The 23,453-nt window shown below is 42.1% G+C and overlaps 1 protein-coding gene across 1 annotated transcript in view; it reads right to left on the reverse strand.

Moving 5' to 3' along the window:
• gsg1l (gsg1-like) overlaps nt 1-21,235 on the reverse strand; it is a gene marked incomplete at both ends in the record, with an annotated part of 56,416 nt that extends 35,181 nt beyond the window's left edge. Inside the window, one exon of the mRNA XM_080723108.1 lies at nt 20,950-21,235. Coding sequence (XP_080579234.1) covers nt 20,950-21,235 — 286 coding nt within the window. The remainder of the gene's footprint in view (nt 1-20,949) is intronic.
• Nucleotides 21,236-23,453: the final 2,218 nt, after the last annotated feature.

A 23,453-nucleotide genomic window follows, 5' to 3' on the forward strand; every position in this document is an offset into this window, starting at 1 on the left:
TACAAATATTCCACAAACTACATATCCAGTGTGGAACATAATCTAGTGTTATTTCTTTGGCATTCAAACAGCGTCTTGCATCGACTTTAATTTAATTTGTTACCATAATTTTATTCATTCAAGTTTTTGCCCAGACATTTATCAAAATATGAGCCAATAACATTAACAGCAGTCAAGCATGCAGGCAGCCAAGGATGCCAAAATCCAGCCAGCCAGACAGCCAGTCTGCCAGTGAGCCAGCCTGCCAGTCAGCCAGCCAGCAAGCAGCCAGCCAGCAGCCAGACAGACAGACAGTGCTGAAGCCATAACAGCTTCCAACACCAAAACTGAGGCAGACGTACTAGTAATGAATTATATTAATTTGTATATATTTTCACTTCATATGCAGTGTGACTTTCGTGTTCTAAAACTAGCCGTGCGATCCGGTTTAGAAAAAAGGGAAAAACATAATTGTGGTTCCAGTGGTTGGCTCTGGTTGTCGCCACATATAGTTTTTGTTCCTCACATAATGCAAATCAATTCGTTTAGTCTCGCTTTAGTTGCGCTAGTCTCATTTAGTCTCTTTCTCATGCACTCACTGAGTGCTCCTGACATCAAAATTATTTCTCACACACTCTTATGACTCAGCCATCGTTATCTTCATCTTCAAATCCTTTGTGGATTTATTTTTATTTTCTCCCCAATTTAGTCGCTATACTGTATATGCCAATTATTTCCTCCTCAAACACAGCGGCCAGGGAGGAGCCCCCACCGGGAGCACGCAGGCCTTCATCCTACTCCTCCCGCCCAACCCTCCCCGCCCCGCTGACAGGTGTCACCTGAGCCCGTGCATTGACAAATATCATGGAACCAAATGGGTTCATATGGTTCTGTTTGTGACCGCAGCTAAATTAAGTTGAGTCTTCTCACTGGGTCTTTTTGAGCGATGCTAACTGCTCCAACATCTGGCTTTGTCTGTTTGTATGTACCTACTGTATGTATGTCCCACACTTGGCTCATTGGCCGAGCTTCGCGGGACGTTTTATGAAAGAAAATCATTAGTCTTCACTAGAGGAGAAAACCCCCGTAAATTTAAATTTCTTCTGTCTAAAATGTGTTAAAGCCAAAATCCGGTAATAACAGGCAAGATTTCACTTTGGTTGCGCTCGGGTGGTGCTCTCTGAAAATAGCAGATCTACAAGCTCAAAATGCATCGCAGCACGACGTGTTGTTGTGAATGTGAGCTTGAAATTGGCTATTTTCAGCATGCAACCAAGTCTAAAATCATTATCAAGACAAAATCAACTGTAGATTTAGTCGACTAAAACCTTATGATATTTAGTCAACTAAAAGACTAAAACTAAAACATTTCAAATGACTAATATACGACTAAAAATAAATGAAATTTGACTCAAGAAGACTATGACTAAAACACAATTAACACTGGCTCAGTGGAGAAACCTCGACAGAAGCGCTTTCTGCAGCCAGAGGACATTAGGCGGCTCGGGTCATATTATGCTGAGGAGCACGCTGTGGTTTTGCCAGGGCGCCAAGCAAACCAGAAAAACTTTTCCTGCCCTCTCATGTTCCACTTGTACGCTCCCAGAGCGTACAAGTCGAAATTAGAAACAGTTTGAGAACCACTTTAGGCTTTAATGAGCCAACCAGGGGATTATGGGTATTTTTTTGTCTTTGGTATGACTGAAAGGGAGGTCAAGGGTTAAATGAAAAACGCTTCCTTCTGGAGATGCATTCAGCAAGGCTTTCATAATCAGGGATCGCACCAAATTCTGGGCCCTGGGTACAAGGATTCACTCACATTTTGTGCTTCAACTATTGAAAAATAGCAGATATACAAGCTCACAGCGCGGCACCGAGTGCCGTGCTGCGAGCTTGTACCGTTACTACCGTAGATCTGTATTTTTTGAAAAATCATGTGCAAGTCTTTGATTATTTAAAATCCTTCTGTTTTTTTTTTTTAAATACCTATGTTTCTGTGTGGTGCTCAAACCTTTTCATGTGAAGGACCCCTAAAATGATATCTATTTGGCCACGGACTCAAAATATTGAGTTCCAGGGACCCCCCCAGAAGCAAAATTTGAGTTACAAAAGTTCGCTTAAAAAATACATACATTCAAAGATTTGCACACATTTCAGGACTTTTCAAAAATAGCAGATCTACAAGCTCGCAGCTTGTAGATCTGTGAGCTTGTATATCTGCTATTTTTCAATAGCTAAAGCATAAAATAATTCCAGGCCCCCTCCACCTTGGGCACTAGTAACTCAGTCCCACTCCCCCCCCCCCCCCCCCCTTGTGACGCCTCTGATTAACATCGACGATTACAGGCAAATAAAACTAAAACTCCTTTGTTACTAACAGCGGCTGCCAGGCGTTGCTAGGCTACAGGTAAGGTAAATAAAGTGGATGCGTTCAGTGTGGAGTGCTATTTCTGGAGATTATAATTGCACTCTCAGCCAATCACAATGCAAGGTCGGAAATAACTGTGGGTGTAATGCTTTAGTATTATTACACCATATGCCTTAAAAATAGTCTTTTAAAAAATGCATCGCTAACTAGCGAGCATAGCTTCAAATACTCTAAGTCTGTTCTCCTCTCCCTTTTATCTCCCATCTTTGTCGGGGTGTCATCTTCACTTCCGTAGACATAAACAATTTAACAGTATTGTGATATTTCACTCAATGACATGCATAAAAAACACAACATACTGCAGAGAGTCTTTTAAAGGACAACTTTAGTTTTTTACAACAAGGGTTCATATTTTAGATTGTAATTAAAGAATATAAAAGGTGAGTGTTAAAATTATTTCATTTACTTCTTTCTATTGTTTTAGAGCTTCTTATTTCAGTGGTTGGTAGCATGCGTACAAGTGGCTAAATATGTCATTTTACACAGAATAAAGCCCATTCCCAAGATAAAACGCAACCTTTCATGGTTGGATGTGACTTATGGGGGCTAGAAGTGTTACTGTAAATAGCAATAAAGAAACTGCTGGCTTATTGGGTCTAATAAGACATATTTAGCCACTTGTACGCATGCCCCCATGCGTACGCAATACGCATGCCCAACATTTTAGCACGGTAAACGCGATAAAACAATAGAACAAAGCAAATGAAAACATTTTAACACTCACCTTTTCTTTTCTCTAATTGCAATCTAATACAATATAAACCCTTGTTGTAAAAAAACAAAGTTGCCCTTTAAGGCTGTTGCCTCCATGTCCAATCTTGAACTTGCAGTTACTGCTACAGTATAGTTCAATGAAGCTTTGGTGTTAATTTATGCAGGACACAAGAGTCTAGCCCGGCCCAGCTGGAATCAGCTGTCCGTCAGCTCTTTTCCTATTCCTCATTCACAGATCTGCTGGCCATTATGTCACACTGTCATACTCCAATCAAAGCTCAAGTTCATTAGGGAAGGCTCCATGGCACCATGCACCATGGCACAACGTCAAATAGGACCCAGAGTGTACACATTCGTACACTCTCTGAGTTAAATGAACACTCAGGATTTGACAGCGTAAGCTCTCCTTCAAGACAAATGTGTTGGCTTGCTAATGGGGAAGGAGGGCATGTTTGAGGTTACGTGCCGTATAAATCTACTGTGTGTTGTGATGAGAGGAACTCATGACTAAATAATATTGTAAGAAAGACAAAGGTGAATGCAGTCTGTGTAGCGTCCTCCCCGTGCCCATCCATCATGATAGCATGGTAGCATAGTGTCACGGACGGTGGAGTGTACAATAGCTCTGGAGAGTCCAACCACAGTGTTTATGTGTGTGCCCGCGTGCGTGCGTGAGTGTTTGTGTGTGTGTGTGTGTGCATGCGCCCACGCACGCGCCTGCCCTTGTCTGTCTACTGTTATGAGGATGAAGTGTCCTCTCATCAAATGAAAGGTGATGATAATACGTCCGTTGGCAGTCCTCGCAGCCACAAAAGACTATTTTAGGGCCTGGGACATGGCTTTAGAGATATTAAACGTAATGGCTTAGGTAACAGATGTAATCAATGGGCAAAGTTATGGCCGTGTGAATGTGTGTACTGTATATGAATGTGTGCAATGGAATACAGACGCCGTATTCCATTGCCAATACCATTCAAACTGAGGGTAGAAACTCAAAGTAACTACAGTACGTGGGCAGTTTGAACAACAGCGTTTTATATACAGTACAGCAGGGGTAGGCAACCTTAGGCACGGGTGCCAACATTGGCACAGGGGAGGGTGATCGCCGGCACACTGGCAGAAGTTTGAGAGAGAGGATTTTTATTTTAAAAACAAAACTTTTTTTGAATGTGGTCAATTAAATGAAGTTAGCTAATGAATAGCTAATTACATCTTGCACAAAATTCTACATTCATTAAAACTCTGAACTCTGACTGGGGAGGGAGTTAGGGAGATAGGTGGTTTATTGCTCTGGGTCTAATGATCCTTAGAACAATGTCCTGACAATCAAAATATGTCAAAATATTTGTCATTAAAAAATGTAAATGTGGTCAATTAAATGAAGTTAGCTAATTTATAGCAAATTGCATCTTGCAGATAGTACTACATTCATTAAAACTCTGAACTCTGACTGGGGAGGGAGTCGGGGAGATGGATTATTGCTCTGGGTCTAATGATACTTATAACAATGTCCTGCCAATCAAAATATGACAAAATATTTGTCATTAAAATGTACCGTATGTTGACATGGCACACCGACACTCAAGAAAATAAAAACGTGGCACTTCATTTCAAAAAGGTTGCTGACCCATGCAGTACAGTATAATGAATATTTGATATATACATATTAATACAGACAATATTCAAAAAGAATTTCAGCTGAGCAGGATTTCCCCCTTTGAAATATCATGAACGTATCCTAAAGCGTAGCCTACTCAATCAGCTGTTGACCAGCTGCTGTTAGACAATCAACTAGCAATTCACCCTTTGTCAAGTCCCGCCCGTTGTCCCGCCCCTCGTCACACCCATTGGTTGATGTGTCTTGGTGGAACACTCAGTGGGACATTCCATCCACTACCATTTTAATTCAGTTGCTTCGTATTGTTATTCTGTGTGTTCAATTCAAATTTCAAACTTGGTTTCAGTAGAATGGAGCTGCTCAGTGGCAGTATAGTTTTTAAATGTTTTTATTTCTCCAAAAATTATGTTTTAGCAAATTCAACATAAAAAAGGCGAAACCAGGGTGGGACAAGGCAGATAGAGCCTGCTGGTTGGTCAGTCAGGGACCAACCAGAAGACTAACAAAGGGTGAATTCCAGTGAGTCCCTCCGGGTTATGGGTTATACTGTAAAACAGTAATGTGTTGCGACCATTTGACTGTTAAACAACTGATTGTATCTTCTAACCATGCATTTCCCACTAAAAACCTGTAGACTTTACTGACAGGAGTCGACACTTTCGCCCCATGATTCTTTCCCACACTGTGAGCTTGCAGATCTGGTATTTTGATTGAATGTTCGCCTATTATGCATAGTCAAAACCTACATAGGCCTACATTTCTTTTTTCAAAATAAATGTATTGGAAAACTGGTACCAATGCTTGTACTTTTACTCAAATTTTGAATTCCGTACTTTTACCTGAAACAGAGCATTTCTACATTGCAGTAATGGAAGTACTTCTTCCGCCACTGAGTGCCGGATAACTTTAAGCCCCAGATACATATCGACACGAGGGGCTGGCCGATCAATACAGGATTGTGAAAAATAGTATGGTGATACTCAGCCGCGTCTAATTTCTCAGCGCAGTATTGACAGGCTGGGCAGCTTGTGGGCATGTCAACTGGCGTGGTGAAGCTCTGTCTCCTTCGGGCCAAATGGAAACGGGCGTCTTTATGCAGAGGTGATTCACAAGAACACTATTTGTTCTTGCAAACAAAGATATTCGCAGAGATGTTCATTGTACATGCATTAGATGTTCAACCACGCCCCCAACCGGAACGCTATTCTTGAGATTCACATTAACTTTCTCTTCACCGGAAACTGGCTCCCAAGCTTCACACAGTTCACAGATTAAATCTGTAAAGTCTTCTGTAGTGGAATGGTTAATTAATCCAGTAAAACTGGGAAAGCAACTGTGTCATTTTAGTTTGAGCTATATAGCAACATACGTTTTATTTTAATTTTTAACACAAATCTTTTCTTCTGGGGGCCCCTGACACAAAACATTTTCAGATGGGGTGAGGGGGCCGCAGCCAATTACATATCATTTTGGTGCATGGTCCTTGCCAAGAAAAGGCATGAGAACTTTTTCGCTATTTGTCATACTATTAGTGGTTTGGCTAAGTCACAGAAATCAGTACTTAAATTGGACGTGTACTGAAAATAATTAAAAACAGCTCTGGTCAGATGCACCACTGGTTGAGCCACCTGTGCATTCTTTTTCAATTGCTTGTCATTTTGAATAATGTCCTATTGCTCCGAGAGGACGAGTCACTTTTATACGGGCTTCTTCTATCTGATCTATGACTATATGGCCTCTGTTGATTTGCAGTCTGGGCATGTTGACATTGTTCTCAGACGGAAATTTGCAATTCCTTCCCTGAGTACTGAATAATGTTCAGGTAGGGAGGAGAGAGCCCATAAAACTGCAGTAAAGGTCAGCCGTCAGCAGTTATGAAAGGAGTTTTGTTCTTGTTTGACAGAAGGCCAACAGAATAAGGAGGTGTAGTATATGGGAGGCAATGGAGCAGTGTGTTGATGATTGTGAAGTTCCTTCACTTATGACAATCATTCTATTTTTACACCTGTTCATTTGGCCATCTTATCAGAGAGAGAGAGAGAGAGAGAGGGAGAGACGTGATAGTGGACTGTAGCACAGGGGTCTTCAATGTTTTCAGGCCAAGGACCCCTTAGTTGAGAGAGAGATGAAGCGGCCCAAGCGGGGACCCCCACAACCTTCGTTTGACAGCACAATAATCAGTGTATGGATTAATTTCAATTTGCGTAATAAACTTGACCTTTTAGTCTGTACGTAGTCTGCTCTTTTTCCCCTCTACACTAAACCTCTTTGACGAAAATAGCCAATCTACAAGTAGCTACAGTTCTCAGAATATGGACACTAGGGTTCAAGTTGTTAAAGGGATCCCTGGCTAATGTGACACATATGCATTAATACATTATAATTGTCCTATAAAACTACAATGTAAAATTAAAAACACCTCAATTATTTTATTTCTTCTAGAAATAGCTAATCTTTCACTCAATAGGGGAAATTCCCGTCGCAAGTTGATGATGTCATAAATGTCATGTGTGATCTATCCCTATGGAATTTATGGCATGCATGTGCCATAAACCTTTTCTTTGACGATGGCTGGCCAGATTACTGACATAGAAACATAGTTTTTTCCTTAGAAAGATTCAAAAGACACTTATAGAATCGGGTCAAAATTCTAATTTTCATGATTTTTCAAAAATAGCAGATCTACAAGCTCGCAGCGCGGCACCGTAGTTAAAGCATAAAATAATAATACACAATAGTGTGTACCCATTCTGAATCGGCACGCACGAGAGAGAGGGAGAGAGAGGGGGAGGGGGGGGACCGGGGGAGGAAGAAAGAGAGAGAGATAGGGAGGGGGAGAGGGAGAGTATCACGCAGACATTCGTCATTGCCTTCGATTGGATATACAGTACTCAGTGTAATGAATGCTGGGTGAAGATTTGTGATCACATATCGCATCGTCTTATTGATTTACAAAGACAATGAGGAAATGTTAATTGTTATGTGGCCATTCTGTGAAGCATAAAAGGTCATCACAAACTTGTGTTTGTCATTCTGTGCTCTGGTTCCTTGGTGCCCAGATAAACTCTTCTCAGCCGATCCTCTCAGCTGAGAATGAAACCACGCTACAGCTAGAGATGTTTTCCATATGATGATTTTGAAAGTGACTATTTGTGACAGAAAGAGTCACAGAGTCCAGTGAATGTGTTTCTCAAGGCCTGTCAACGTAGAGCAGCCAGTTTATCAGAGAAGCTATATCGCTAAAACTAATTAGAGATGAGAGTGTGTAAGGCGGTGTGCTGTAGTGTAAACGTGCCAAGTCAAACGGTGAGCCTGGCAGCCGATTAGACGTGAATCCGAAATGTAATTAAAGAATGACTCGGCTCGTCAGGGACCTTATGACTCCTCCTAACGTCACAATTAGTATTCAGGGGTCTTCAACAGGGGGTCCAGGACCCCCTAGGGGTCCTCATTTCTATGGTAAATACTTTTTGGGGGGCGCATTGCCCTGGGCATTTCAAGCTGGAAACCTTTGGAGAGAACTATATGACTAAATATATTGACATTTTGGTCAATAAATAAAAAGGGACAAGTGGAGAAGACCAAGTCGCTTTATGCTTGGTTGCTCGTGGGTGTTACCGTTCAAAAAATATCAGAGCTACAAGCTCACAACGTGTCGCAGCGCAGTCTCTGTCTATCACAATGCTTTATTGATACTGACCGTCCAAAATATAAACTAGCCAAAGTGGTTTACAACACGCCGCGATGCTTACTGTAACAACAGCCACCAGCCATATCAGAACAATAGAAAAACCATTATCTTACCTACTCACTGTGGTAAGATAAATTATGTCTGAATCTCTCTCTCTCTCTCTCTCTCTCTCTCTCTCTCTCTCTCTCTCTCTCTCTCTCTCTCTCTCTCTCTCTCTCTCTCTCAGGCAGCCCTGCTCTGTATTTAATCTCTGATAGGATGCCGTTTAGCGCTAATTGCACCTTTAATGATTATAGATGGTTTTGTGAAACAGGGGCTATCATACCAACAGTAATCCATTGTGTGCATGTATTGAATAATGTTCCACTGTAAAAGTCTGCATGGTGCTCCACTCATATTATATGTTGGCATTTGCATTGCGGCTCCTTTGCTTCAACCAACCCATTTAGGCCTAGAATTATTTAATGCTTTAACTATTGAAAAATAGCAGATATACAAGCTTCTGCTAATTTTGAAAAATCTTGATTTTTTTAATATATCATTTTAAAAGTGAACATTTGTAACTACAAATTTGCTTCTGGGTGGTCCCTGTTTAGAGATGGGGTCTGCGGCCAAATACATGTAATTTTGGGGGTCCTTGAAATGAAAAAGTTTGAGAACCACTCATTTAGAAGAAGGAGAGAATCGGGTCAAAAATATTCCTAATTAATATAATAAACTTTTGAAGAGAAGTAAATAGCAGTGCCTCTGTCCATGGTTCAGAATTCATGCCGTGGCACTGAGACTAGCTGTGCCTCTGTCCATGGTCCTGAAGTCATGAAACACTAACTTGTTTTCAGACAGCATTCACATTGAGTTGTTTTAATGCAACCTCAGTTTCTAAACTCAGTCATAGTAAGCTTACCAGTGAGTGACATAAGTAAGCATATTAAAGCACCAATGTTCTACCTACAGTATCAATACTCATTACTATATGGCAACATTTTTGTCTACTCAGTCTGTGTCTCAGACACACGCACGCACGCACGCACACACACACACACACACACACACACACACACACCGTGTGTCGGAACATCACCAGCTATCAGGAATAAAATCTGCTTTGCTGTGTTTATATACATTCATGGAGGGAACTTCATCTGCTTGCTGTGGAAATGAAATAGCAAACACAAGAGTCTGTTCTTCTGTTGAATCTTGAACACAATGTTGACAGGAGGGATTATCAGGAGATTTCGTTTCGTAAATAAAGCAGCAGACGTTTCAGTACATGTTGAAAATGTAGCTGTTCTGACTGACGAACGGCATGTTTGATCAGAGGCGAGCCGTCTACACAAGGGTCTGTCTGTCTGTCTGCCTGTCTGTGTGTACGGAGCTAATCTCTCCAAAATCTCACATGAGTTATACTTTTTGTTTAACTTTAATTTAATAGATGTCATCACTAATCGCGCTGAAACCAAATTTGGAGTCATACAGTACGTCTTAGAAACAGTATGTAGATGACTGACGTCATAGGCTAGCCACATGAAGTCCAAGATCCAAATTGGAGCCCCACCAATCCCATGTGGATCCCCAGATCCAACAATCCTACAAGCTCCCAATGCACGTTATGAGCTTGTAGTATTTTCGGTGAGATAAAGATGCTGATGGAAAAAAAGGAGGGGAACAGGTATTGACCCCTGGGGGACCCCAGTCAACGAAGTATGTAGACTTCAGGCCAGGGACCCCTTAGCTGAGAGAGAGATGAAGCAGGGACCCCCACCCAACCTGTTCATAGATTCCATATAGTTTCATTGATTGACAGCATGATCTGAGTGTATTTTGGATTCATGTTAATGTGGGTTTTCAGATATTTAACCACTTGAACCGTCAATACTTAATAAACTTGACCTTTCACTATGTAATTAATCTGCTCTTTTTTTCCCCCTCTACACCAAAGCTCTTTGCCGAAAGATACTTTTGGCTAAAGTTCTCAGAATATGGACGCTAGGGATCAAGTGGTGTTCAAGTGGTTAATATAAAAAAGGAGAAAAAAAAAGTCACACAAATATTTGGAGGACCCCCTGTAGTAACTCTGAGGACCCCCTAGGGGTCCCGGACCCCCTGTTGAAGACCCATGATGAAGAGCTTAATTGGTTTGTTGCTATTTTATTTACGAAAACACGAAAGTGGACAATACTCAAGGAAATCGGAATCTAAACACCACAACACAGCAGTGCTGATAATTAGAGAAAGTCAGTATACAGTATGACCATCCAACATCCACAGATTTGTATTCAATAGTTTTAGGAGACAACGATACTTTAAATCAACAAATAAATAAATAAAAGCTCCAGTGCTCCCTAACGACTCTGACACGAGTATAATCACTCTCTCCACAGGAGCACGGATATGTGTACCCACGGTGCAGCTGCACACGTCAAAAACGCAAAGTCATTTCAGGCAGGCTGCAGAGAGGCAGTTATAGTTATTTAATGCTTTAACTATTGAAAAATAGCAGATATACAAGCTCACAGCGCGGCACCGAGTGCCGCGCTGCGAGCTTGTAGATCTGCTATTTTTGAAAAAAATCGTGAACATTTGTGCAAGTCTTATATTTTTGACCCGATTCTATAAATGTCTTCTAAATACTTCCTCAAAATCAGTGATTCTCAAACTTTTTCATGTCAAGGACCCCGAAAATTACATGTATTTGGCCGCGGACCCCCATCTCAAAATATGTTGTTCCAGGGACCACCTAGAAGCAAATATTTGATTACAAATGTTCGCTTTTAAAAAGATACGTATATTCAAAGACTTGGACAAAAAAATCAAGATTAGAAAAAAGAAAATAGCAGATCTACAAGCTCGCAGTACGGCACTCTGTGCCATGCTGTGAGCTTGTATATCTGCTATTTTTCAGTACATTTACTTACCACCACAATTGTTTGAAAACTTACTAGTTACTTTTAGGTTTAGATTTTTGTCACTAAACATACATTAACCTCTTAAGCTCTATTCGGCTATTTGAGAATAGTACTGTACAAGCTCACAACGCATTGCATTACGAATGTCCCATTTGAAATGGGACATTCTGCATATATGAGTACTTTTACTTTTAGGTACTTTAAATAGCCAAGTATTTGGCTATTTTGAAGCCAATACTTTTGAACTTCGTAAGAAAATTCGGAATACCAGACTTGTAACGGAGTATTTCTGTATTGCTACTTTCACTCAATAAGTGAAAAATGAAAGTACTCCTTCCACCACTGCAGTCATCCCATGAATTTACGACCCAGCTTGCAAATCAATAGAATGTGAACGTGCCGTACGTTTGTCTGCGCCCACACGTTATAACTGTGTCTCACTGCTCAAGGATAAGCTGTTCACATCTCACTGCTAGTGCTACTGTCTGGCTGATATTTCGGTTGTTATTTGACGTCGTTAACGAGATTGATAATGCAGCTGCTGCTGTCACAAATGTAAATGTTTTTTTTTGTATATATATATAGCCTATATTACGTGCATGGTCTCGTGAGTCATGTGACAATGAGTGTCAAAGCCATTTTTGAATGTGCGTGCGTGCGTGCGTGCGCGTCGGTGCGTGCGAGCGAGCGTGTTTGTGTGTGTGGTTCTGCGTTAGTGGAGAGAGACACAGACAACAGGGAGGGAGAGACGAGGCAAAGGCCGTCAGGCTCGGGAAACGAACCTGTGACACGCTGTCAGGCTGCATTAGAGCCTGAATGTGGTAGGCGTCTTAACCACTAGGCCATTGGGGCCCTCAGATATGGTTTTGACACACCGTTTGCAGTAACTGCCCACACAAATTTGTGGAGAGGGCCTGCAGTATTTCTTCAAAACAAAAACAATAACATTATATCAAGAACACCACAAAAAGGGCCTTTCTGTGTGGCGTTTGCATGTTCTCCCTGTGTCCCCTAGTGTAGGTACCCTCACAATAAACATGCAATAATCCTGGTCTCAATGCCGCCTCCCCCTGGCCAGCCGGGGCGCCTACGTCCTACCGGGGGAACTCTGTGCCCGGGGTTACAGCTTTTAGGCAATTGCAAATGAGTGGAAAAAATGGGTTACAAAAGTTGTGGGATAAACATTTAAAGAGGAGAACACAACACCCAATCATTTACCCAAATTGGAATTGCATGTCTTTGCTATAGAGTTTTTGCTGCTTTTGGGAATAAAATAAAATATAACGTTTTAAAAAGAGTCCAGTCTACAAACTGAACACAACATCGCTGGTACCATGGTGAATTCGGTGATCATACTGATGCATATCGTTGCTGAAACCTGCCATTCAGATGTCATATGTCACAAAAGTAGTAAAAATACCAGGTCTACAAGCTGACAACGCCTCGCAACGCAAGGCGTTGTAATCTTGTAGATCTGCTATTTTCCACTATTTTAAAATGTTTTTCAAATAATCAAACAGTAAAAACTGTTTTGGACATACGGTATGAGGTTTCTGCCCGACAACGACAATATTCAAGCGACTTTTCAGTTCTTTAAGGTGTGTGTATCTCTGAGGGTGCATGCAGTACTGTAACATAATTCACTCTACTGCACTAAAGTCTAACTGTACAGGCTGCTGCTCAAAGGTCAAAGCGACATCAATTTGACTGCTCATCACCAATAAATGTTAATTAAAAGAGTGTTTATTGACGTCAGTGTTTCCCCTACATGCATTAAGCAGTGGCGGGCCGCCGCTGCTTCAAATAGGGCCGCCAATGTATGATTTTCACTTTCACTTTTTTTTTTTTTTTTTTTTTAAGATTTTTTTCCCCCCCACAACAATGTAGCGCTCATGTGAAGCATAGCGTTCTAACTTCTCTCGCTTACATACGGTTGGAAGGAGATGTATATGTCTAGTTTCTCCCCCTCCCCTCTCTCATTAAGTCCAGTCAGTCAGTCAGGCAGCTGCCTCGTCGCGCTGAGCACCTCTGATTCTGAACTGACTACGTCTTTGCCCCTCGTTAGCATATTTGCTACTGGTGTGTACAATTAAAAGATTTGGGCTGTGGATAAAAGCAGTGCCTCAGCGACGGGTCTGAATCATGTAGTTTACCGCTGTTTGGCAATAGTAGGCTTACTTGTCACATGCTAAAGAGAGCTAAGTTGCTAACATGGTTGTCATTCTCTCACTGGTTAGATGTTGTGGAATAGAAACGAGGGATGCATCACCAACACTGTCATTAGGCAACAAACATTGTTGACTAGTCAGAAATAAACTTTGCTGTTCTTTCATACATGCACACACTGTGTAGCAGTGGTGTAAAGTAACTAGTAGTCTACATTTACTTTACAAGTACTGTACTTAAGTACTATAGGAGTATTTCAAATTCTCAATACTTTTACTTCTACTCCACTACATTTATGACATGATGGCTATACGCAAATAGCCGATCTACAAGCTCACAAAGTGACGTGTTGTGAGCTTGTAGAGCTTGTAGATCTGCTATTTTTAAAGGATTTTAAAATTTTTATACATTTGGAAACTGTTATGATTACTGAGAACCTTTACTTTTAGTACTTAAGTTTTCATTTTTTATACATTTGGAAACTGTTATGATTACTGAGAACTTTTACTTTTAGTACTTAAGTTTATTTTGACACCAATACTTTTGTACCTTTTTCTTATTCCACTAAATTTTTTATTCCAGACATCTACTTGTAAGTTGTAACACAGTATGTCTACATTAGAATGTTGATACTGTACTTTTTCCACCACTGGTGAGTAGGATTGGTTCTCAAAGTGGGGTCCGGGGACCCCGAGGGGTCCTTGAGGGAGTTCCAGGGGGTCCCCAGGCCCCAGCCAAATGATAGATAGTTATGAACCAAATAGACCCTTATGGGTCTGTAGCTCAGAAGCCCCCCCCCCGCTCTCCGCAATTCTCCCCCACTCCTTCAGCTTCTGGCTAGGGGAAACACTGGACGTTCTGTGAATCTCTCAAAATGTTGTGGCTCTTTCTCTCTCTCTCTGTCTTACACGCACACACTCACGCACTCAAAAAAACAAAACCTCAACAGAGATAGACAGAGAGTGAAAGAGAGACAGACGTGATTGAGAGAGACAAACCTTGACAGAGACAGAGAGACAGAGGGAGACAGAGACAGACCGTGACAGGGACAGAGCGAGACAGAGAGTGATTGAGAGAGACATACCTCAACAGATACAGACAGAGTGAGAAGAAATTGGGAGATAAGAGGAAAGCGAGGGAGATAATGTCAGATTAAACAGCATGGCGGTGTGTGTGTGTGTGTGTGTGTGTGTGTGTGTGTGTGTGTGTGTGTGTGTGTGTGTGTGTGTGTGTGTGTGTGTGTGTGTGTGTGTGTGAGAGAGAGTGGAACAGCTCTTTCAAGTGTTCATCCACAGAAAGACGCACGCTGCAGAATGACACCATAGACCTCGAGTGGAGTCGCCGGAATCTCACCGACAACATCAAGCCTCATTTATGCTCCGTTGTGGGACGGTGTCGCGTGCCGAAAACGAGTGCATCTCTCCATTCCGACATGTCTTCTTTCCGACATGTCTCAATCTCCATTCCGACACTAACCCTATCTCTTACCCTAACCCTAACCTTAACCTCTATAGAAGTGTTGCCACTCCGACAATAAGAAGTCACTGTTGGAGTGGCGACATGTCGGAATGGAGAGCGCTCCCTGCCGAAAACTTTGTGACGCGGTGCGCAACAGGGTGTCACAAGGGGAGAAAAAGTGGGACTGGGTTAATAGGGTCCAAGGTGGAGGGGCCTTAATTATTTTATACTATTATTTTAGCTATTGAAAAATAGCAGATATACAACCTCAAAGCGTGGCACCCGAGTGCCGTGCTGCGAGCTTGTAGAGCTGCTATTTTTGAAAATGTGTGAATATGTGTGCAAATCTTTGAATATATGTATCTTTTAAGGGAACATTTGTAACTCAAATGTTGCTTCTGGGGGGTCCTTGGAACTAAATATTTTGAGATGGGGGTCCGTGGCCAAATACATATAATTTTGGGGGTCCTTCACATGAAAAGGTTTTAAGCACCACTGACATAGAAACATATGTTTTTCCAAAAAACCTTAGAAGGATTTGAAATATTCAAAGTATATTCAAATTTTCACGATTTTTCAAAAATAGCAGATCTACAAGCTTGTATATCTGCCATTTTTTCATATAGTTAAAGTACCCAGGGCCCAGAATTTTGGTACGACACCCCTGATCAGGCTTTTTGAACGCTGACATCATTACTCCCCCAGCTGGCCAATTTATGGTCATAAAGTAGCGGAAACAACACTGTTAACAGCTATCGAACCAATATGAGGCTGGAATATGTGTCCGCGTCATTTCCCTGACAATCTAATTCACCACCATGCAGGAGCAAAATTCAAGCAATCAAAGCAACACAATGTTATTATGTTTTTTCACACCAAAGGATATTCAAATTGAAATTGTGAAAAGATGACTGTACTTTTGTCCAGTGATCCCAAATGAACCATCTATATACCACCTATATATATATTGTTAACCACTTACTGTATAACCTATGAATGTTGACCCCATAATAGAGGTGCTAGGTTTATGTGGTTCAAACGTAGGTTACTGGTCTTTGCACAAACTTATTAAAACGGGCTGTCTTTATCTGCCAGTTTTATATACTGCACCTTGCCTCTTCCTGTCAATAAATATGTCTGAAAAAGAATGAGTGTTGTTGCCCTTCATTCCACACCAGTGACAAATGTCCCATTCACTGTTGTCTGTCACCTTCATCCAAACTTAGCACTCCTTCGTCCCATTAAGCCGAGTGTGATCAGCCAGGAACACAATAATACGGCTAGCTGTATTATTAGCAATAAGTCTGTTGTTTACCCGACCTTGGTGGAGTATTTACCGGACACATTGTGGTGTTTGGGCACAGGCACAGCTTGACTAAATATAAATTGTAAATTCAGACGATAGTTGTCCAGACATCCTTTACTCCATTTACAGTACACACCCAAATGGCCAAAAAGTAAGCAAAACACCGATATTGAACACAAACACTCCCTATTCTGGGCATGCCATAAAAGGTGAACATTCTGCAAAGGTAGGTGAACATTTTGGCAAAAATACAGCTTGTAGGTTGCCTATTTTCGCTGAATAGATAAGGTGTAGAAGGGGAAAAGGACGGGACCAAGTACTACCACAAAGTAGGCTTAAGTGCATCAGACCTCTCACAAATTGGACAGTGATAACAAATCACAAAATAATGATCACTTGTTAGTATGAACATTTTATAACTTTAGGGTGAGATGTCTATATTTCAGGTTGGACTAATGACCCTCCCAAAAAACCTTTGATAATTATCTGTCAGATATCATCTACTTTAGGCATCCTTCAGGCCATAGAGTAGTAGCGAGGAGTACAGCTTATTCATGCATCGTTTACTCTTTAGTTCAGCGGTTCTCAAACTGTGGGTCGGGACCCCCGAATTATTTTGGGGGGTCCCCAGATGATTAACTTAATGTGCAACATTGTTTTCTCCCTCATCCCACATTAAACAAACCAACATAAAGTTTAAGTATATAGAGGGTATCTGCACATTTCTAAAGTGACAATTTTGACAGAATTGTGACAAATTAAACATTGGCCAAATTGTCAAATGTTAGAGGCAGAAATTGTGAAAATACCAGATCTACATGCTCACAACGCCTCGCAACGCCATGTTATACAAAATGTAATGCCTCAACTTTTAGTGCTGGTCAGGGTGGGGGTTAAAATATGATTATGTTGGGGGTCACGGCCTGAAAAGGCTGAGAACCACTGCTTTAGAGCGAAAGGAGATGCTCTAGAGTGGGCAGCAAAATCCCAGAGTGTTAGTTTAACTCCCGGAGTCCATTTTTACACTGACAGATACTATACTCAAATATATAACACGCACCCCCTGCCAAATGATAGTGCGGAGGCAAACTCTGGGGACATTTTAAGAGGCGTTTGAAAACAAATCTTTTCATCTTAACCTCCAATTCACAGCAACAACCCACACGTATCCTCATTTAACTTGGCTTTGTGATTTAGCTTCGCTGCAGTTCTTTATACCGCCTCCCTATTGTCTTAACCAATTTAAAACCTCTATGCTTAGCAAAAACGGACCTCCGTCGCAACTATACTGTGCTGCTCTACAAGCTCACAAAACGATCCATTGTGAGCTTGTAGATCGTCTATTTTTACTATGTTATGCCCAGAGTAGGGATGCTGAGGTTCAGGTGGTTTATGCAATGAAGTACTGTACCTGGAGCTAGAGTATTTTAAGAGTGGAAAATGTATTATTAGACAGCCAGGGATAGTGCACTCTCTCTACTGTTGCACTGTGACATGGCTGTCGAGTAGTAGCAGATACAGCTTTACAGTAGTATGCTGGGCTCAGACAAGCCTCTGCTTTTGATATGCCCTGCTTCTGCATGGTCAGAATTAATTGAATGTGCACACTCACTGTACATCTCCTTGTCTTGTTTGATTATATCAACAATATCATTAAAAATGTATACATATGTTAACCACATTAATCCTTGTTTTGCTATTTGTCAAATAGCTGGGGATCTCCATATATGGGCATAAAAGGGATTGTATGTATCATGTCAGATGTCATAGGACTTTCACATAACGAATAACTGAGTAAGCATGTTTGGGGTCTCACAGCATAACTCCATATACAGTACATGGATCTCCATATATGGGTACCAGGAGTCTCCATATATGGGTAACAGGCCCGATATATATATCACTATATATCACAAGACATGGCGCGACCTATCGCTTGTGGCCCCTAAGGTGTCTTACTAGTATTAAATGTACGAATTTGGCCCTAAAATCACGCAAAGCGGTACACAGTATCTCTACAGTCATGTCATCAACATGCATCTGTCCCATCTAGCGCCACCATCATGCCGATTTTTGCAAAACACATTTTTGGACACTGCTCTTACAGATTTTGCCCTAAAATCACACAAAGCAGTACACAGTATCTCTAAAGTCATGTCATCAACATGGATCTGTCCCATTTCCCATATTCCCTCCTGATTGGCTACCATTGCCTTCTAAGGTTTGTGTATGCGACCTGGCGGTCGCTTATCTCCCGATTAGGGAGTCTTACTGGTTTGTTTGTTTACAAGTCAAACCCTGTGCACAATAATCTCATGTCCCTCACTGGGTGAGGGTGACAGATGGCAGATGTGTGCCCAGACTGCCCACCCCAGTGGCCTCCTTAGCACCTCCCAGGGGCTCCAGTAGGCTAATCATTAGCTGCAGCCTGCTGTCCGCAGATCATTGCACTATACCTTCAAGTAGGGATGGGACGATACACAATATTATTGTTTATCGTGATAAAAAACACTCGCGATAATCGTATCGTGGAGATTTAATTTATCGTGATATTGTCCTCCTGGGATCAATTCACCCTTTATTTGCTGAGCTGCATATCCGGTACCACTTAAACCCTCTAGAATTGGTGAATGGTACTTATAATATACATACTTGTCTTGATAGTCTTTTTTTCACTCTCTATCAGGTGTCTTTGCCAAACAATTGCCGATCTACCGGTACAAGCTCACAACGCGTCACGTTGTGACGCGTTGTGAGCTTGTAGATCTGCTATTTTTTGGTAAATGTCCTGCCCCAGGATAATGGATTTTGTTTATCGTGATAATATCATAAATCGCTATTTCTTTTGTCACAATAATCGTGACATGACATTTTCATATCGTCCCATCCCTACCTTCAAGCATCCGAGTCGGATTTCTAGACGGTTTTGGATTGAGAACGTAAGGGATTGCAACAGTTCATGTCCATTGAGACAGACAGCCCCCCAGGGTCCCCACCAAAACCTCTGAAAGTCATCGTGACAGTGCGTTGCATATACAGCCCGGGTTGTACTCAGGTGAACTAGTGGGGTAAACATTATGATCTCAGGAAATGTATTCAAAACAAGTAACACAGCATCGGTAGTAGATATATGGTATTATGTGCTCTCTCTCTCTCTCTCTCTCTCTCTCTCTCTCTCTCTTTATCTCTCTCTCTCTCCGCGACAGGTTGGCGTATTGCTGAAGTCAGCAAAAAGGGAGATCAGGAACCGTGGGCTATTTATAATGCATCATATAACAGTTTGCCTGTCTTTAGCCGTGCGCCATGATGCGCGTAATATAATTCATGCCGCTAAATAACATAGGCTGATGGAGGATATATTACTGTAAGAAATATACTTAAAAAAACATACCTAAAAAAACATACACAGAAGAATATACCTGGAGGAATAAAATAACTTTGTGATCTATCATATATTAGAGCTATAACCGGACGTCACTTTTACACAGCGATTTTACACATCATAAACAAAACCTTAACTTTAGTTCTCAGCTACACCAACACAGTAAAAAATAAAAAAATAATAATAATTGGAACCAACTCCAACAGTGTGTCATGGGTCCATTTGGTTCCATTTTTGCACACTCCTCTGAGTTACATTATGAATGTAGCATTAACCGTAAGGAAGTGATTTTCAACCAGTGGTCCTTGAGGTGGTTCCAGGTGGTCCCCTGCTAAATGATGGAGAGTTGGTAACCAAATGGACCCCTATAGAATAGTCATTTTGGTTGTGAACTACTCCTTTGATTTACAAGAAGTCTGCATAATTAGAGAACATAGATGAATTGTTATGATAATGATCAACTTTTGCCTGTTAGTCACATAGTCCTACAGTACCACATCAATATGGAATTGTGGACTAAATCTTATCCAATGATAACAATATATTCTAAGTCTTGGGTTTGAGAGGCTGAATCTCATCAAATTGTGGGCCTTGATATTAAAACAAGGTTGAAAACCATGCACTGCGTTAAAAGGGAACGGCTAGTGTAGCGCAGTGGTGTGTTCTCAAAGTGGATTTCAGGGACTCTATAGGTTCCTTTTTGGGGGTCTAAGTCTGTAACTTTGACAGTGTACAAAAGGAACCAAATGGACCTGGAGACCTTCAAATTTCTAAGTTTGAGAACCACTGTTCTATATCATTTTTGAGGGCATACTAGGCTATATTTATTCCCTCCCACACCACGCGCGTGCATGGTCACCGAATAACCACACATCACTAATATAAGAAAATAAACAGAAATGTCCTTGCGTATTTTTTTGTTAACTTTGAACAATACGGTACCCAACCTCTAGGGTTGTGGTTCTATAAGTGGGCTCTGCGGACCCCTAGGGGTCCTTGAGGGGGTTCCAAGGGAATGTGGATGTGGAGTGGTAGGCTATTGTTCAGTACAGGGTCATTCGGTTCGGTACACCCTCGTGTTCAATACGAATATGTATTGTTGCACGCACCCCAGATAGATAGATAGATAGATAGATAGATAGATAGATAGACAGACACACGCACACACACGCAGATATAGGCTAAACTATTCTAAGTGTCCTAGTCCTACTGGCCCACATGTACTGTCCAAAAAACAATCAAACTTTGGAAGTTTGTATGTTTAGTTTTGGCTCCTCGCCTCCACTCACCTGTCCCGTCACCGTGGATGTTCTCCTCGCAGGAGTACCAGATGCCGGTGTGGAAGCGGCGGAAGAGGAAGCGGTCGTCGCCGGTCTCCCAGCTGTAGTGCACCTTGCCCTGGTCCGTCTCGTTGACGGCGCCGTAGTCGATGCAGTTGTGCCGCCGCTGCGGGCTGCAGGTGGGCTTGGGCACGCGCTGGGTGCCCTCGCACCAGTGCGTGGTGAGGAAGGCGGTGGTGGAGAAGAGCAGCGCCACCAGGTTGAGGAAGACGGAGAGCATCGCGCGGCACTTGCGCGTCGTCTTCATCGTTCGAGAGTGCGAGACGCGTGGGGGAAAAGTTCATTAAACACGTGCCTGGGTGGAAGTCTGGAAGAGAAGCGTAAAAGCGCACGGGGGAATGGGGAGGCTGTTGTGAGGGGGATGCGTTCCTCTGGTTCTCTATCTCGTCTGGTCGGTTTAAATGATGAAATGTCCGGCGAGGCTTGACAATAATTAAGGGCTGCTATGTTGCCTTGAGGTGAGAGCACAGCGGTCCAATTACCTCAGTCTAGTCTACTTCACATCACATCTTCGGGGCGCAGTGTGTGAGAGAAGTGCGCCACCATCCACTGACTGGTTCATAGTGTTCAGCTCACTGAGGCTGTCGATACGTCGCTGTTGCCTCCTCTCTCTCTCTCTCTCTCTCTCTCTCTCTCTCTCTCTCTCTCTCTCTCTCTCTCTCTCTCTCGCGCGCGCACACACACGCACGCACGCAGACGTTAATTCTCATCTCGGGCATAAGGATTCGGTTTGGAATTTTGCCCGTTCATTATTAGACTATATCCCCCCCGGTGTGTGTGTGTGTGTGTGTGTGTGTGTGTGTGTGTGTGTGTGTGTGTGTGTGTGTGTGTGTGTGTGTGTGTGCGCGCGTTCGCGTGCGAGCGTGAGAGAGTGTGTGTGTGAGAGAGAGAGATTGAGAGAGAGAGAGAGAGAGAGAGAGAGAGAGAGAGAGAGAGAGAGAGAGAGAGAGAGATTTAACAGGTATGGGCTTTACAGTTAACTGAAAAATATGTGACCTGTTCCGTAACTTGGCACATCGCAGCCCACTTAAAGCTCTTCTCATCTGTAACCACTAGGCTATGCCTGTTACTCACTGCCTCTTATAGCAGCAGAAATACAGAATTACTTTTTTTTGGTTACCAGAGAGTGGAAATCCTATCTGTGAATATGAGTGCCACTCTAACATGAGATGAAACTGAGAAGTGACAAAATGACAGGTTTGTTTGTTGTTTATCCTCTCTCTCTCTCTCTCTCTCCCCTCTGACTGCACACAGCTGTTTGAATGACCTATGCTTTTTTTCATAAGAATAGCTCTTTCATTAAAGTTTACCATCATATAAAAACTAAAAACAGAGCTGTACAGTACTGTATATAGGCCTAACAGGTTGGGTTTTTTATGGTTAAATTACGTTTTTTCATCCTTTTATAACTTTGAAGTTGGCACCACTGTAATATAGTGTCTTGTCTTTTCGGTATTAACTCGGGTACCCTGAAGTTATATACTTTTTAGTGCATGCCTTCCCAAGATTTTCACTGGCCCAATCTGTTCCACCCCCCCCCCCCCCCCCCCCCATCCCCCCCATTAAATCTGTTCTGCACGTCTGCAGGCACCACACAAGAATGGGGCATCTGGAGTGCTTACCATTGTGCTCGGGTGGTGCAGTGGTAAAGTCCCTGCCCACCACCACGAAGGTTGTGGGTTTGAAACCACCATGGTGCTTCAGGCTTTGTAGAGTGTCTTCACTCTACAGTACATAAACACAATTGGCGTGTGTTTGTGGGAGGGAAGCTGGGCAGAGAGGGTGATATTGGTCATTTCAGGACAGGTACTCCTGCGGGCTGGGGTGGCACCTGTCAACAGGGCAAAGGCTCTATGTCCTCCTGGTGGGGGCTCTGTGAAAGTCGAGTCTCACTTCTTGGGGCCTATCTATTGGTAATCTGAGTTCCCAGAAGTTCAATTTGGCGAGAATTCCTTCTGGGCAAAAAACTATGATATTCCTGGCCAGGAAGTTGTCCCAGGCTCAGAATCTGAGCTGGGACAATACCGGATGTAGAGACCTGTGCTAACCTTCAAAACATTCAGAATAGAAACCAAACAAACAACAACACTACAACAATCTGCAGCCTATGTTTTGAGGTGAATCCTACCAGACTATCTATTGGCGAATAGTGACAATGCTCTGAAGCGGAAGTTTACGGTGATTGATTTATTATTTGTAAACAACAACACCTTCTTATTCCCATATGAGATACAATAATCCATCACACAGAAATAAGACAGGAGAGTGATCAGAGTGAGAATGGAATGTTTACTATGGAGAGAGAGTATTCAAGACATAGGTACAACAGAATAATCAATGGTTCGTGCTCTCTCTGACATATTATGTTTTGACATGAGTATAAGTATGGTCATTTCATCAGTCAGTGGATGACGTTTCAACAGTTAATAGGATATGTTTCTTGTCCACACATCACAAGACTAAGA

This window comes from Nannobrachium achirus (genome assembly GCF_963921795.1).
Source record: "Nannobrachium achirus genome assembly, chromosome: 4".
In the NCBI taxonomy this organism is placed as follows: domain Eukaryota; kingdom Metazoa; phylum Chordata; class Actinopteri; order Myctophiformes; family Myctophidae; genus Nannobrachium; species Nannobrachium achirus.